Below are 10,743 nucleotides of genomic sequence, written 5' to 3' on the forward strand. Positions count from 1 at the left end.
TGCTGGGTTTTTTTGTTATTGCTGCAAGTGCAGGAATCTCTTGGAATTGTTTTTACAACTATGCCTAATTCATGCGCGTAGTGACATCTTATTCCACACACAAAACACAGTCTTAGGCACTTCTGTGCTTTGTATTGACACATCCCCTATAGCAAATGGTTGTTAAACACAGTGTTTATAGTTTTATGGCTGCAGTCTCTATAGGCAGGATCTGACTGATTTCCAAGGAGCTGGATTCATCCTGTGTGCAGGAATTCTGCACTGCCATCATATTATGTAATATGGTTGTACTGTCAGCCTAATGCCACTCAAATTACTCAGATGAGTGGTGTCAGGGAGTTCCTCCTCCTTATCAGTAACACAACACAGCTCAGGTGGATTTTTGGAAGGTCGTCTTTGTCTTGGGCCAGAGGGTTGGTGTTTTCATGTTGCTCCTCTTCTGCTGAAAAGATGGGGTTTTTCTAATGATTAAGAACTGCCCATGTCAGGGTGTGTCTTGTATCACCTGCCATGTTTTAGCACTAGGCTAAGCAGCACAGTCATGGCTGTTGTTTTAAAAGAATTGGAATTAAACATCTCTTTTACCTCTAGGTTCTGTGAAAGCACCTGCAAAGACAGAAGACCTTATACAGAGTGTCCTCACAGGTAATAAATGCATAGATCACACTGCATGAATGATAAGCTTTCTTGTCAAGAAAAGCTTCTTTTTTATTAAATAGGCCATCTGGCTTAGGCATTTCTTCCAGTGTTTAGAACTGCAGTAACTCCTAGAAAATATACATGCCAAGTGTTCTTACTCAGGGTTGAAGTAAACAATGTTTGGGCACATCTCATGAGATGGGGTGCCAACAGGAAACTTTTTAGAAATTGTTGTAGTTTCATGACCAGCAAGTTACCATGTAACCCAGAAAAAAGAGCAGCATTATTGTGAGAACAGAGGCTAAATTTGTTCTGAATGTAGTGAATAGTAGTGGAACTATTTTATCACAGTGCTTTCAAGCCAATTAGCTTATTTCAGGTAAAACTACTCAGTTTATGCTGTATTTCCTTTATCCACAGTAAACAAGCAGGGTTTGTTCCATTCCTGCTCATGGCAATCCCTGGCTCCTCTGACTGAAATCCTGCACTGCTGGAAAGTTGAAATGCCTTTTGTTATCATTGCAGAAGTGGAAGCACAGACCATTGAGGAGCTAAAACAGCAGAAGTCCTTTGTTAAACTTCAGAAGAAGCACTACAAGGAGATGAAGGACCTGGTGAAGAGGCATCACAAGAAAACCACCGACCTTATCAAAGAGCACACGGCAAAGTACAACGAGATCCAGAACGACTACCTGCGGCGGAGAGCGGTGCTGGAGAAAACTGCCAAAAGGGACAGCAAGAAAAGGTGGGTGAAACACAGCCTGCCTCAGCAGTGGGCTGCTGGACACCTTTACTCAGAGACCTTTACTTCTTATATGGTAGAGAAATCATACGGAGGTGGCAGAGCCCAAAAAAAAAACCAAAGCAGCATGTTCCTGGTTAATGGGGGAGATGAGAACCATGGCTCCATGTTAGAGCCTTGGAAAAACTCAGACCACAGTATAAGGCATCAGGTGGAAAATTAGGGGAAAGAAGTACCTGGAGATCATAAACATCTGACTGCTGTTTAAATCATGATCGATCCAGAACACCTGGGAATGTCTTAATGACTGCCTGGCTTTGCCTCTGCAGGAACATCCCTTCTGTGCTTTCTCTTTCCAAAGCCTTGCACCACCCTATCTCTTTCTCTGTCCTGATACAATTTTTGTATTATTTAGTTACTAAATATTAATATCAATTTAAATGCAAATAAACTGCAATGAATTCTTACTAACCCTTCCACAATTATTGCCTTGTTCTTATGGTAAGCAACTGTATGGTAATAAAGATCAATTCATAACTCCTGGCAAAGTATATACACACATAGAGCCAATCAGTGTCAGAGACTCTTGCAAATGAACTTTTATTTCTCCCATTGGTGCATCCTTTTTGTCTTAACATCATTTATTTTTTGAAGTAACTAGATAAGCACTACTTTTACATGAAATTGATGTCGCTGCAGTTCTTAAATATGATGATATTGAACAAACTTTAAAGAAAATTACTTTTTGGTAGGAGATGATCAGAGAAAAAAGCTGCAAGCCTGCTCTGACTGCCAGCCTTGATGATAGTACCTCTAAATGTAAGTGACTGGGACTCAGGCCATAACTTGTCCCTGGGCAGGAGCTTATTAATTTCTGCTTTCCTGATGACAGAATGTCATTGGCCTTAATAAGAGCTTGACACTCACAATATATCTGTATTCTGCTGGCCTTCACTGTTGCCGGTTTTCTGGCTTCCAGGTTCTGTACTTGAGTTTAACAAACTCACTTTAATGACTGGCTGTCAACTGCAAGCCCAGGGAGATTTTAGCTGCAGTGTTTTCTACCACCAAAGTGTGTGACAGACAGTGGCAGGCAAAACAACAGCATATTTCTGGCTTTCTTCCTATTCACATTTAAGCAGAAAATCAAGCTGAATAAATAAAATGACTCATTTGTTTTTGAGCAAAAAAGGATTTGAGTTTTTGTACTGTGTTGTGATCTGACTGCAAACCACTGATGTCAGACAGCAAAACCCTGCAGTCTCCTACGTGGAGCTGCCACGTAGGAGCTGTCAGTGGTGTGGAGTTTTATGTGCAGATACAGATAAGTCTGGAGGTTACATTTTTAAAAAGGCACAAATATGTTTTCAGGGATTTTCAAGCTTGCAACTACATATTATCTCAAGCAGCAGACTTTAAATATAGCACTGCATCCCAAGGAGGAGAAAGGGGATTTTTATAATTTTAAATTATTGCTAACACTATTCGCCTGTAACTGCAAAGTATAAATCACTACTTCACAAGAGTCCCTGTATCAGATGGCCATAAAATATCTTGTCTATGGTCAGGAGCAATCTCTGCTTTTTTCCCTTGTCTAAAATTGAGGCAAGATTCAGTAAAGCCCTTGTCTACAGGAAGTTTGAAATATTTATTTATACACGTGCACAAGTGTTTTGTTGGTGTTGCTCTGAAGTTTCTTTAATGATCACATCCCATAAAAAGCAGCCAGTATTTTAGCCAGTGTTTAGAAATAGGCCTTTTTTAGGATTTCTTTTCCCCAAAAATACATGAGAAATGTCAGCTTTATATTGTCTAATGGCATAATATGCTGACTGTAATATTCATTACTGCTGTCTTCTGGCTCTGTAATGTTTAAATTACCTTCACCCATCACTTAACCTCTTAGCAAAATATTCAAATACAATAAAAACACAAGAAATAAAAGGAGGCTACCTTGGCATTCGTGTCCTCGGAGGGATGAAAGCAGGATCACATTATTTCAGGTGAAGTAACTCTTAAGTGACAGCAGCTGCACACTTGAACCTGGGAGAGAGAAGAGAGGCAGAGCCAGTTCTCTGCATTGTAATCTCAGCACATTTCTGAGGAGCAAACTCATTTTTCTCCCCACATTAGCCCTCCCTGTTCAAGGTTTTGTTGTTTCGTCCATCTCCTGCACCGTTCTGACGTTTCCCAGGCAACTGATTTAGCACCTGAGCATGGCAGTAAACACAGCAGCAGAGCAGGGACACAGCATAATCTTATTTTTTTTAATGTATTTTCCTTGGGTTTAGTTTAGTGCTGGCCTGAAGAGTGATACTGGATTTGCTGCTTATTTTTCTCTTAGGCAGTTTAATGTCACTATATATATTTTCACAGTTACATCTATCCTTCCTTCTGTCTTAAGAAAGAGTAAAACAGACCCAAACTGTTGCTTAGTGTTGCTTTTTAGCTTCCTTATTGTGTTTTTTCCCTTGCTCCTGAGAGCTGCCTGTCTGAGGTTTGCTCACTCTGGGGTGTGAGCTTCTCTTCTGAAGCCAGCAGCCCATGGAGCACTTTCCTCTGTGTGCTATGCATGTCATTTCCTGAAGGGGGAAGAAAACACCAAATAAAGGGATGTTCCTACCGTGTGAAGCATTTGATAAATGCAGATGTAATGTTAAGCTTTTTAATTTATTGCTGAGTGCATGCAGGGATGACTTTGTTTCCAAAATACTCAGGATTCACCCTTTCTCCTGAAGGCTCTGCAGCTTTGAAGTTCAAGTTATGTCTGGAAGTGTATAAACAAGCTCTATGGGAAGTCTTGGCAGTTGCCTTTATAGCTCACTTATACCAAGTCTGGTTGCCACCACCCTGGTGGATCAGTGAAATGAGGTTTAAAAGCTGTAGCCGTCCCATTAATAAATCTTAATAATTTCTTTTAAACTAAATCCTTGAACTTACTAGAGATAAAATTACCTATCCTATTGCTCTGTGTGTGGTGCTGAGAAACTTATTAACAGGCTACTTATAAATATCTGACTTCAAAAGGCAAATTTTTAAGCAAATGAAGACAGGGTGTGGATGCCTGGTGACCAAGACCCCTTGGGGTGTGCTGTGTCCTTGCAGGTCTGAGACGAGTAGCCCCGACCACAGCTCTTCCACCATTGAGCAGGAGCTGGCTGCACTTGACTCTGAGATGACCCAGAAGCTGGTGGAGCTGAAGGAGAAGCAGCAGCAGCAGCTGCTGAACCTCAGGCAGGAGCAGTATTACAGTGAGAAGTACCAGAAACGGGAGCACATCAAGCTGGTAGGTTTGTGGTGTCGAGCTCAGAGTGAGCACTGGTGGCACCAGGACAAATTCTGATCACCTGGGGCTTTCTTGTACTTGGGGTCCCTTCCAGAGCTCCACTTCCCTCTGCTCTGCTGCAGCTTCAAGAGGCTCTTGTGTCACTTGGTCACTGACGCTTCCAACAGCTTGGAAGGCTTTGGGTGGAAGGCACAAAGGCAACAGGATTGTTGATACCTCTGGTTACATAACTCTCATTTTACTGCAGCTTTTGGATGATGTTCCTGTTTTGTTCTGCCATTTTTTCAAGCCTGCAATGCACAAGGAAGCAGAATTAGCCAGAAAATAAATTGAAACAGCATGAAAATAGATTCAAGCATTCCCCAGCACAGAGGGTTGTGCCAAAGAGTGTTCCTGTGGCAGATGAACACTTTGAGGGGATGCAGGACATATTCTGTATATGCTGAAGAAATATTTTGCATTCATTGGTCCAAGTCAGCTTTGTTTTTACAGCTGGAGTTTGGCTGACAACTGCAGCAGGATCATAGGCCCTCTGAGCTGAAATAGAGGAGTTGGGCAGATAGAAGCTGATGCTAATGGATATTAGGCAGAAATGAACATTTTAAAGGGTGTTATGGGAGTACAAGCTGTTTCTCAACTCCAGACAACCCCCTCTTGCAATTTTTTCTATTACCTGATGTTTGGCCTCACTCCTGTTGGATGAAGTGATTTGTCTCCTCTGCCCTGCCAGCCGAGAAGAGCAGGGAAGAAGAGTGATTTGTGTGTGGGTACTGCTCAGCAATGCCCCTGCACAGATTAATCTCCATGATCACAGCACAGAGCTGTAATGTTTATCCCCATCCCTGTGTGAGTCACAGCTGCTCCAGGGGGAGTGTATGGGCACAGTGACCTGCACCACAGGGGGACAGTCCCCATCCCAGTAACAGCTGGTGGCTGCTTCTCAGACATTTGAATTTTTATAAAAAAGAACCATTCTAGACCCACATAGTTGGGCTTAGCTCATGAGGTAACTCGTTTCTCATTCCAAATTGGGAAATGGCATTTCTCAAAGAAAAGTTACATTTTTGGCATTATCCTATTAGGTGGTGGCACAATACATTCATTTTTTAGCACAGAACTTTTGTACAGTTTTCCCTCTGAGTTGTGCAGGAGTTAATATTCCAATTCAAACTTGCCTTTCAGCTGAGAGATTCTTTCTGATGGCTTGCTTTTAGAAGGAAGCCTATTGTTGGTACCTTTCTACTTTTATCTAAGGAATGAAAAGTTGGAGCAGACCAGCTATGCCTTGTTATACACTCCTGGTTTATCACCTTGAGAAGGTGATTTTACAAAATCAGACTTAACCTAGAAGGGTGATCAAACCAAATGGGTCCCTTTTCTCACTTTATTCCCTGTTCCTTGAACTGGCACCCACGACTCCTCTCCTGTCAGCATCCCACCACAGCCATGCCTTTTGTTACTGGTTTGGGCACCAAGGAGAATGAATCCACAACAGATTTCAAACCAGTGACTCAGAGCTTTTTCTTTCTGTGACCAAAATTCAGGTTATGCTTCTCTGTGCTTGGCTTTCACAGCTGTCATGCCTGATTTTCAACATCCCCCTGACCACCCCAAAATCCAAAACATTCCGTGTAATAATCCTCATTACAGGAGGAACATTTTCAGCCCTTACATTAAAACCTGGATGTTCAGTGACACAGGCATTCAGTTGGCAATTAGCATTGTATAAATTCAATTTGTGACCCATTACATTTTTTCACAGGTGTTTTCATTCCTAGCAAAGGTAAAATACTTGAAATATATTTTGGGTTTACATTTAATATTGTGAAAGTGTATCACCTTGATGTACAGAGAAGCAGCAGTTTCTGTGTGAGTTGGATGTGCACCATTCTGGCTGAACTCCACAAGTTAATAATGTGTTTACACTGATAATGATGTTTACTGGCTTTTGATCGTTGGTACTTCATCTGGGAATGGCATAACACTTTTGTGTCTGCTGCAGACTTTTGAGGAAATTTAGCTGCCTCTATGATGTTTAGCTGAAAATACATGTTTTTATTTTTGGGATTTTTTTTTAATAGCTAATTCAGAAGCTGACAGATGTAGCAGAGGAGTGTCAGAACAACCAGCTAAAGAAACTGAAAGAAACATGTGAGAAGTAAGTGCTGTTCCCTTTACCATTGATTGCTGCTCCTTGTAGGATTTGTTTAGATACTTTTTGTACTTCCCTTTATTTTTAATGTTTTAGAGAAAAGAAAGAACTGAAGAAAAAAATGGACAAGAAGAGGCAGGAGAAGATCACAGAAGCAAAGTCCAAGGATAAAAATCAAATGGAAGAGTAAGTATATCCCTAGATACATATCACTGTACAAGATTTTTCACACCTGGTAAATCAAAGGAAGGTCTTGACCCTAAATCCAAGGCAGCCTTCAGTCAGACCTCCCCAGAGTCCTTTCCCTGATAATAATTTGATTTCCTGGGGCTAATCCAATCTCCTGTTCTGTGAGCAGGACAAGCCTGGGCCAGCAGCAGAGGTGCTGCTCTGTGGAGGGGTTTGTTCCTGGGAGCACCTCATGGAGCAGTTCCCCAAAAAGCTGTTCATCCAGGCACTGTTCATCTGAGTGCAAATAGTCTCACCTGCTCCTGCAGGCTGGGCTTTCATTCTGACTTGGGTTTGTATTTGTGAGTTCTCTTGTCTTCTTCACTCTATTCAAACTGCTCTCCAGAAGAAATGGCTGCACCACACTGGGAGGTTCACTCTGCTTTTGGGATGAACTCCCCTCAAGCTGTGCCCATGACCCTCCACCAGTGACAGTGACACCTGGGGGGACATGAGGGAAAGCTGAGCTCCCAGGGTGCAGTGTCCCTAGGCAGGCACAGCAATCCTAATTCCATTTATGCACCCCCAGACAGCACAAACTGCAGTTGTGCAAGCTGATTGTGTTCTTCCCATGGGCACAGTACCTAGGTTTGTTTGTACTCCTTCATTTGTTTTGGCAAGCAGCTCAAAAAGAAAATGGAGCATTTTAATCTTGCACTGCTATTCTTGTTACCAGTCTTTACTTTAGAGCAGTTAAAAATACAAGAGGAGCAACCAAAACAAAAAAAAGAAACCCTCTAATGTTTGAGTTTTACCATGTAACAAAGGTACAACTGTGTTAGGTTTTCTGCAGGTGAAAGGGTTTACACAGGTTTTGGAGCTTCCGAAGAGAGAATCTGTATTTGTTAACCCTGAAAGGAAATCACAGACACACACAGTGAAGTGTTTCAGGTAGTTTCAGAATCAGCACATTAAAAATTTCAAAAAACATCCTATTAAAAATAGATTATAATAATTTATTATGAAAAAGAGGGAGAAATACTTAACATAGAGCTGTTCAGAGGGCATGGAATTAATATTAGAAAAAAGCAGCTGGCTATTACAGAAATGCTGCAGCAGTAAAAATCAATTGCAGTGGGAAATGATTTACTGAGAGGCACTAGTGAGAAAGGCTTAGGGACAGACAAGTTAGCAGTTCTTTTCTCGTTCCCCTTCATTTTTTTTTCTCATTTTTCCCAAGGACTTTCCTCTGTCAGGCTTTTCAAAGAGTCCTTGAGAGAGGTGAGAGAGGAGCCCTATTGAAAGTCAGCTTTCCCCTGTCTGTGACACAGCTTGTCCTCACTTTGGGAGTAGGGCAGAGAGGTGTGAGACCTTCCTTCTGGTGATTCCCTTTTGAGTCACTCTGGCTCCACTGCAGTTGATCTAAAGCTTTTGCATACATTTGGGAAGGAATATTACACAGATTCACCGTTTTAATTGTTTTTATTTAATTTTTTTGACACCCACCCATGGCTTGCCTAAATCCTCCTGATTTTAGTGCCACCTGAGGAGTAGAGCAGTTTACTGGTCTTGGCTGAGGCAATCAGGATTTGGAGTAACTGTCCTGAAACAGATCAACTGTAGTAGCCACAAATTGTTGTTGTAATTTACCCCTCTGGGTGTTCTTGTTTTCAGCCTTTGACTGATGGTTACCAAATAACTCTGAGTGTGCCATAAAGCTCAGTTTGCCCCGAGTCCAGCTCTGTGTGGGGCCAGGCCATGCCTGCCCTGCTCCCCTGGGAGCTTGGTGCCCGGTGTCAGCAGCAGTGCCTGCCCTGGCAGAGGCTGCTCCTCTGCCACAGCGTGGCACTGTGCCTCTGCTCGCAGCTCTGCAGCTCCCAGGGACACTGGGGACTCTGGGAGCACCAGCAGCACCCGGGAGACAGGGCATCATCTCGTGGGGAAAGCCTGCTGGGGAGGAGCAGGGGGGTGGTGTGCAGGTCATGGGGAATTCTGAGCCCTTGGTGCCATAAAGGTGCAACCTGGCACGAGGATACATTCAGGGAGTGCAAAAAAGTTAATTAGGCAGGTCCTTAAACATGGCCATGGTTAGGCAGAGAGCTGCAGGGAGGTGAAATCCATCAGTGTGCCCTTGCTGACTCCAATAACTGCTGGAATGCTTCCCCCAGGGAGAAGACGGAAATGATCCGGTCCTACATCCAGGAGGTGGTGCAGTACATAAAGAGGGTATGTCAAGCTTCTGCTGCATCTGGGGCCATGAAATGTCACCTTTCCCCTTTTAGCTTATAATCTACTGCAGGTTCTAGGCTTCAGCATAAAGATTCTGCGCCTGCTGACTTTTAGCAGGTGCAGGGTAGGCTCTGCTTCACATTCCAGTTAAAAGAAAGCTGGGATTTCAGACACCTTCTCATTAATTGTTAGTCAGCATTTGGGGGATGGTGCTGAGGAGGGAAGATTTTAATACAATTTCATGTTTGAATATCCTGTGTGAATCCATGGAAAATGCACCCATTTTTTAAATGGGCTTGCTGGCTCACAAATGCAAAGATTGCATAAGGAAAGTCAATGAACATTTAATTACAGGTATATCTTAACTTTAATTGCATTTGTATAGTTACTGAAATGTAAAAAGCTTCTGTGAGTTCTGTAAACACAAATTAAAGAATTCTATTACAGTTGTTAGCTTTTCTGAAGCTACAGGTGGTTCACACCAGACTGAAATCATGCACTGCAGTGCTTTGGGGTGTAAAATCACTATGGAATGTGTGCAGCCTTTGAATTCTTCTCTTAATTTCAATGTAAAGATTGTTAGGTTCTAAAGTTGGCCCATTTTTGCTTAGCAGAGCCTTGATTTAGGAAGCAGCCTAAACAATTAGCAAATTAAGTAGGTTTTATTTCTGGGGGCATTATTAAGTGAAACCCAAAATTTATCATTTAATAACATCAGGAGTCTGCAGTAAGTCCTTTAGATGTTTCTGATCCTGAATCTTACCTGTGAAATCTGATGTTTCATATCCACACCTGACTGTTGAACAGTTGTGCTCAGGGATGCTCAGGCAGTGGTGTGTAATTTATGTAATTTTAGATTGGAATTGTTCATAGTTTTGATGACAGTGTTTCAGTTTTGATGGGTGGAATGTTTGTTGGGGAGGAGGTGGGAGAGTGAGGGTGTGCAATCCATGAAAAAAGATTCTCTGCTCTTTTCTGACAGCTAGAAGATGCTCAGAGTAAAAGGCAGGAGAAACTTGTAGAAAAACACAAGGAGATTCGCCAGCAAATACTGGATGAAAAGCCTAAGGTAAAGAGTTTTTGAACACATGTTACACTGCTAAAATTGTCCTTCAGGAGAGAAGGAGCTCTGGCAGCAGGTAGGCTGATGTTTAAGCATGAGAGCACTCAGTGACAGCATCAGAGCCACCCACACTGACACTCAGGGTGAGAGGAGCCAAGAGCAGCCTGGTGTGGGCACCACCTCGGTGCAGATGTTGTGGCATGAGGGTTATATTTCAGCACCCAGGGTGTTCAAAAGCTGTCGGTGTAAAAGGTGCTGTGACCAGCAGAGTGTGCCCTTCCCTCCCCTGTGCCATAGCTGCACAGAAGCAAAACACAGTTCTTATTGAAAGGAAAAAGAGATATCTCCTTAGCATGCTGCCCCCAGGTCCTGGTGGCATCCATCAGGACAGATTTCTGTGGGAAACAATGAGCTTTTTTACAATAACAGGGCTTTATAGTCTACATTGCTTTGCTGGATTGCCT

The 10,743-nt window shown here is 42.6% G+C and overlaps 1 protein-coding gene across 4 annotated transcripts in view; it reads left to right on the forward strand.

The window, feature by feature from the left end:
* Positions 1 to 10,743, forward strand: part of PLCB1 (phospholipase C beta 1) — a 343,204-nt gene that overhangs the window by 278,006 nt on the left and 54,455 nt on the right. For all 4 annotated transcript variants that reach the window (XM_021540293.3, XM_085577017.1, XM_021540294.4 and 1 more), the window contains exons 25-31: positions 592 to 645; positions 1,165 to 1,384; positions 4,487 to 4,667; positions 6,749 to 6,825; positions 6,916 to 7,005; positions 9,156 to 9,213; positions 10,199 to 10,285. In XM_021540293.3, the coding sequence (XP_021395968.1) occupies positions 592 to 645; positions 1,165 to 1,384; positions 4,487 to 4,667; positions 6,749 to 6,825; positions 6,916 to 7,005; positions 9,156 to 9,213; positions 10,199 to 10,285 (767 nt within the window). The remainder of the gene's footprint in view (positions 1 to 591; positions 646 to 1,164; positions 1,385 to 4,486; positions 4,668 to 6,748; positions 6,826 to 6,915; positions 7,006 to 9,155; positions 9,214 to 10,198; positions 10,286 to 10,743) is intronic.

The sequence above is a fragment of the Lonchura striata genome, chromosome 3, assembly GCF_050655825.1.
Source record: "Lonchura striata isolate lonStrDom1 chromosome 3, ASM5065582v1, whole genome shotgun sequence".
Lineage (NCBI taxonomy): Eukaryota > Metazoa > Chordata > Aves > Passeriformes > Estrildidae > Lonchura > Lonchura striata.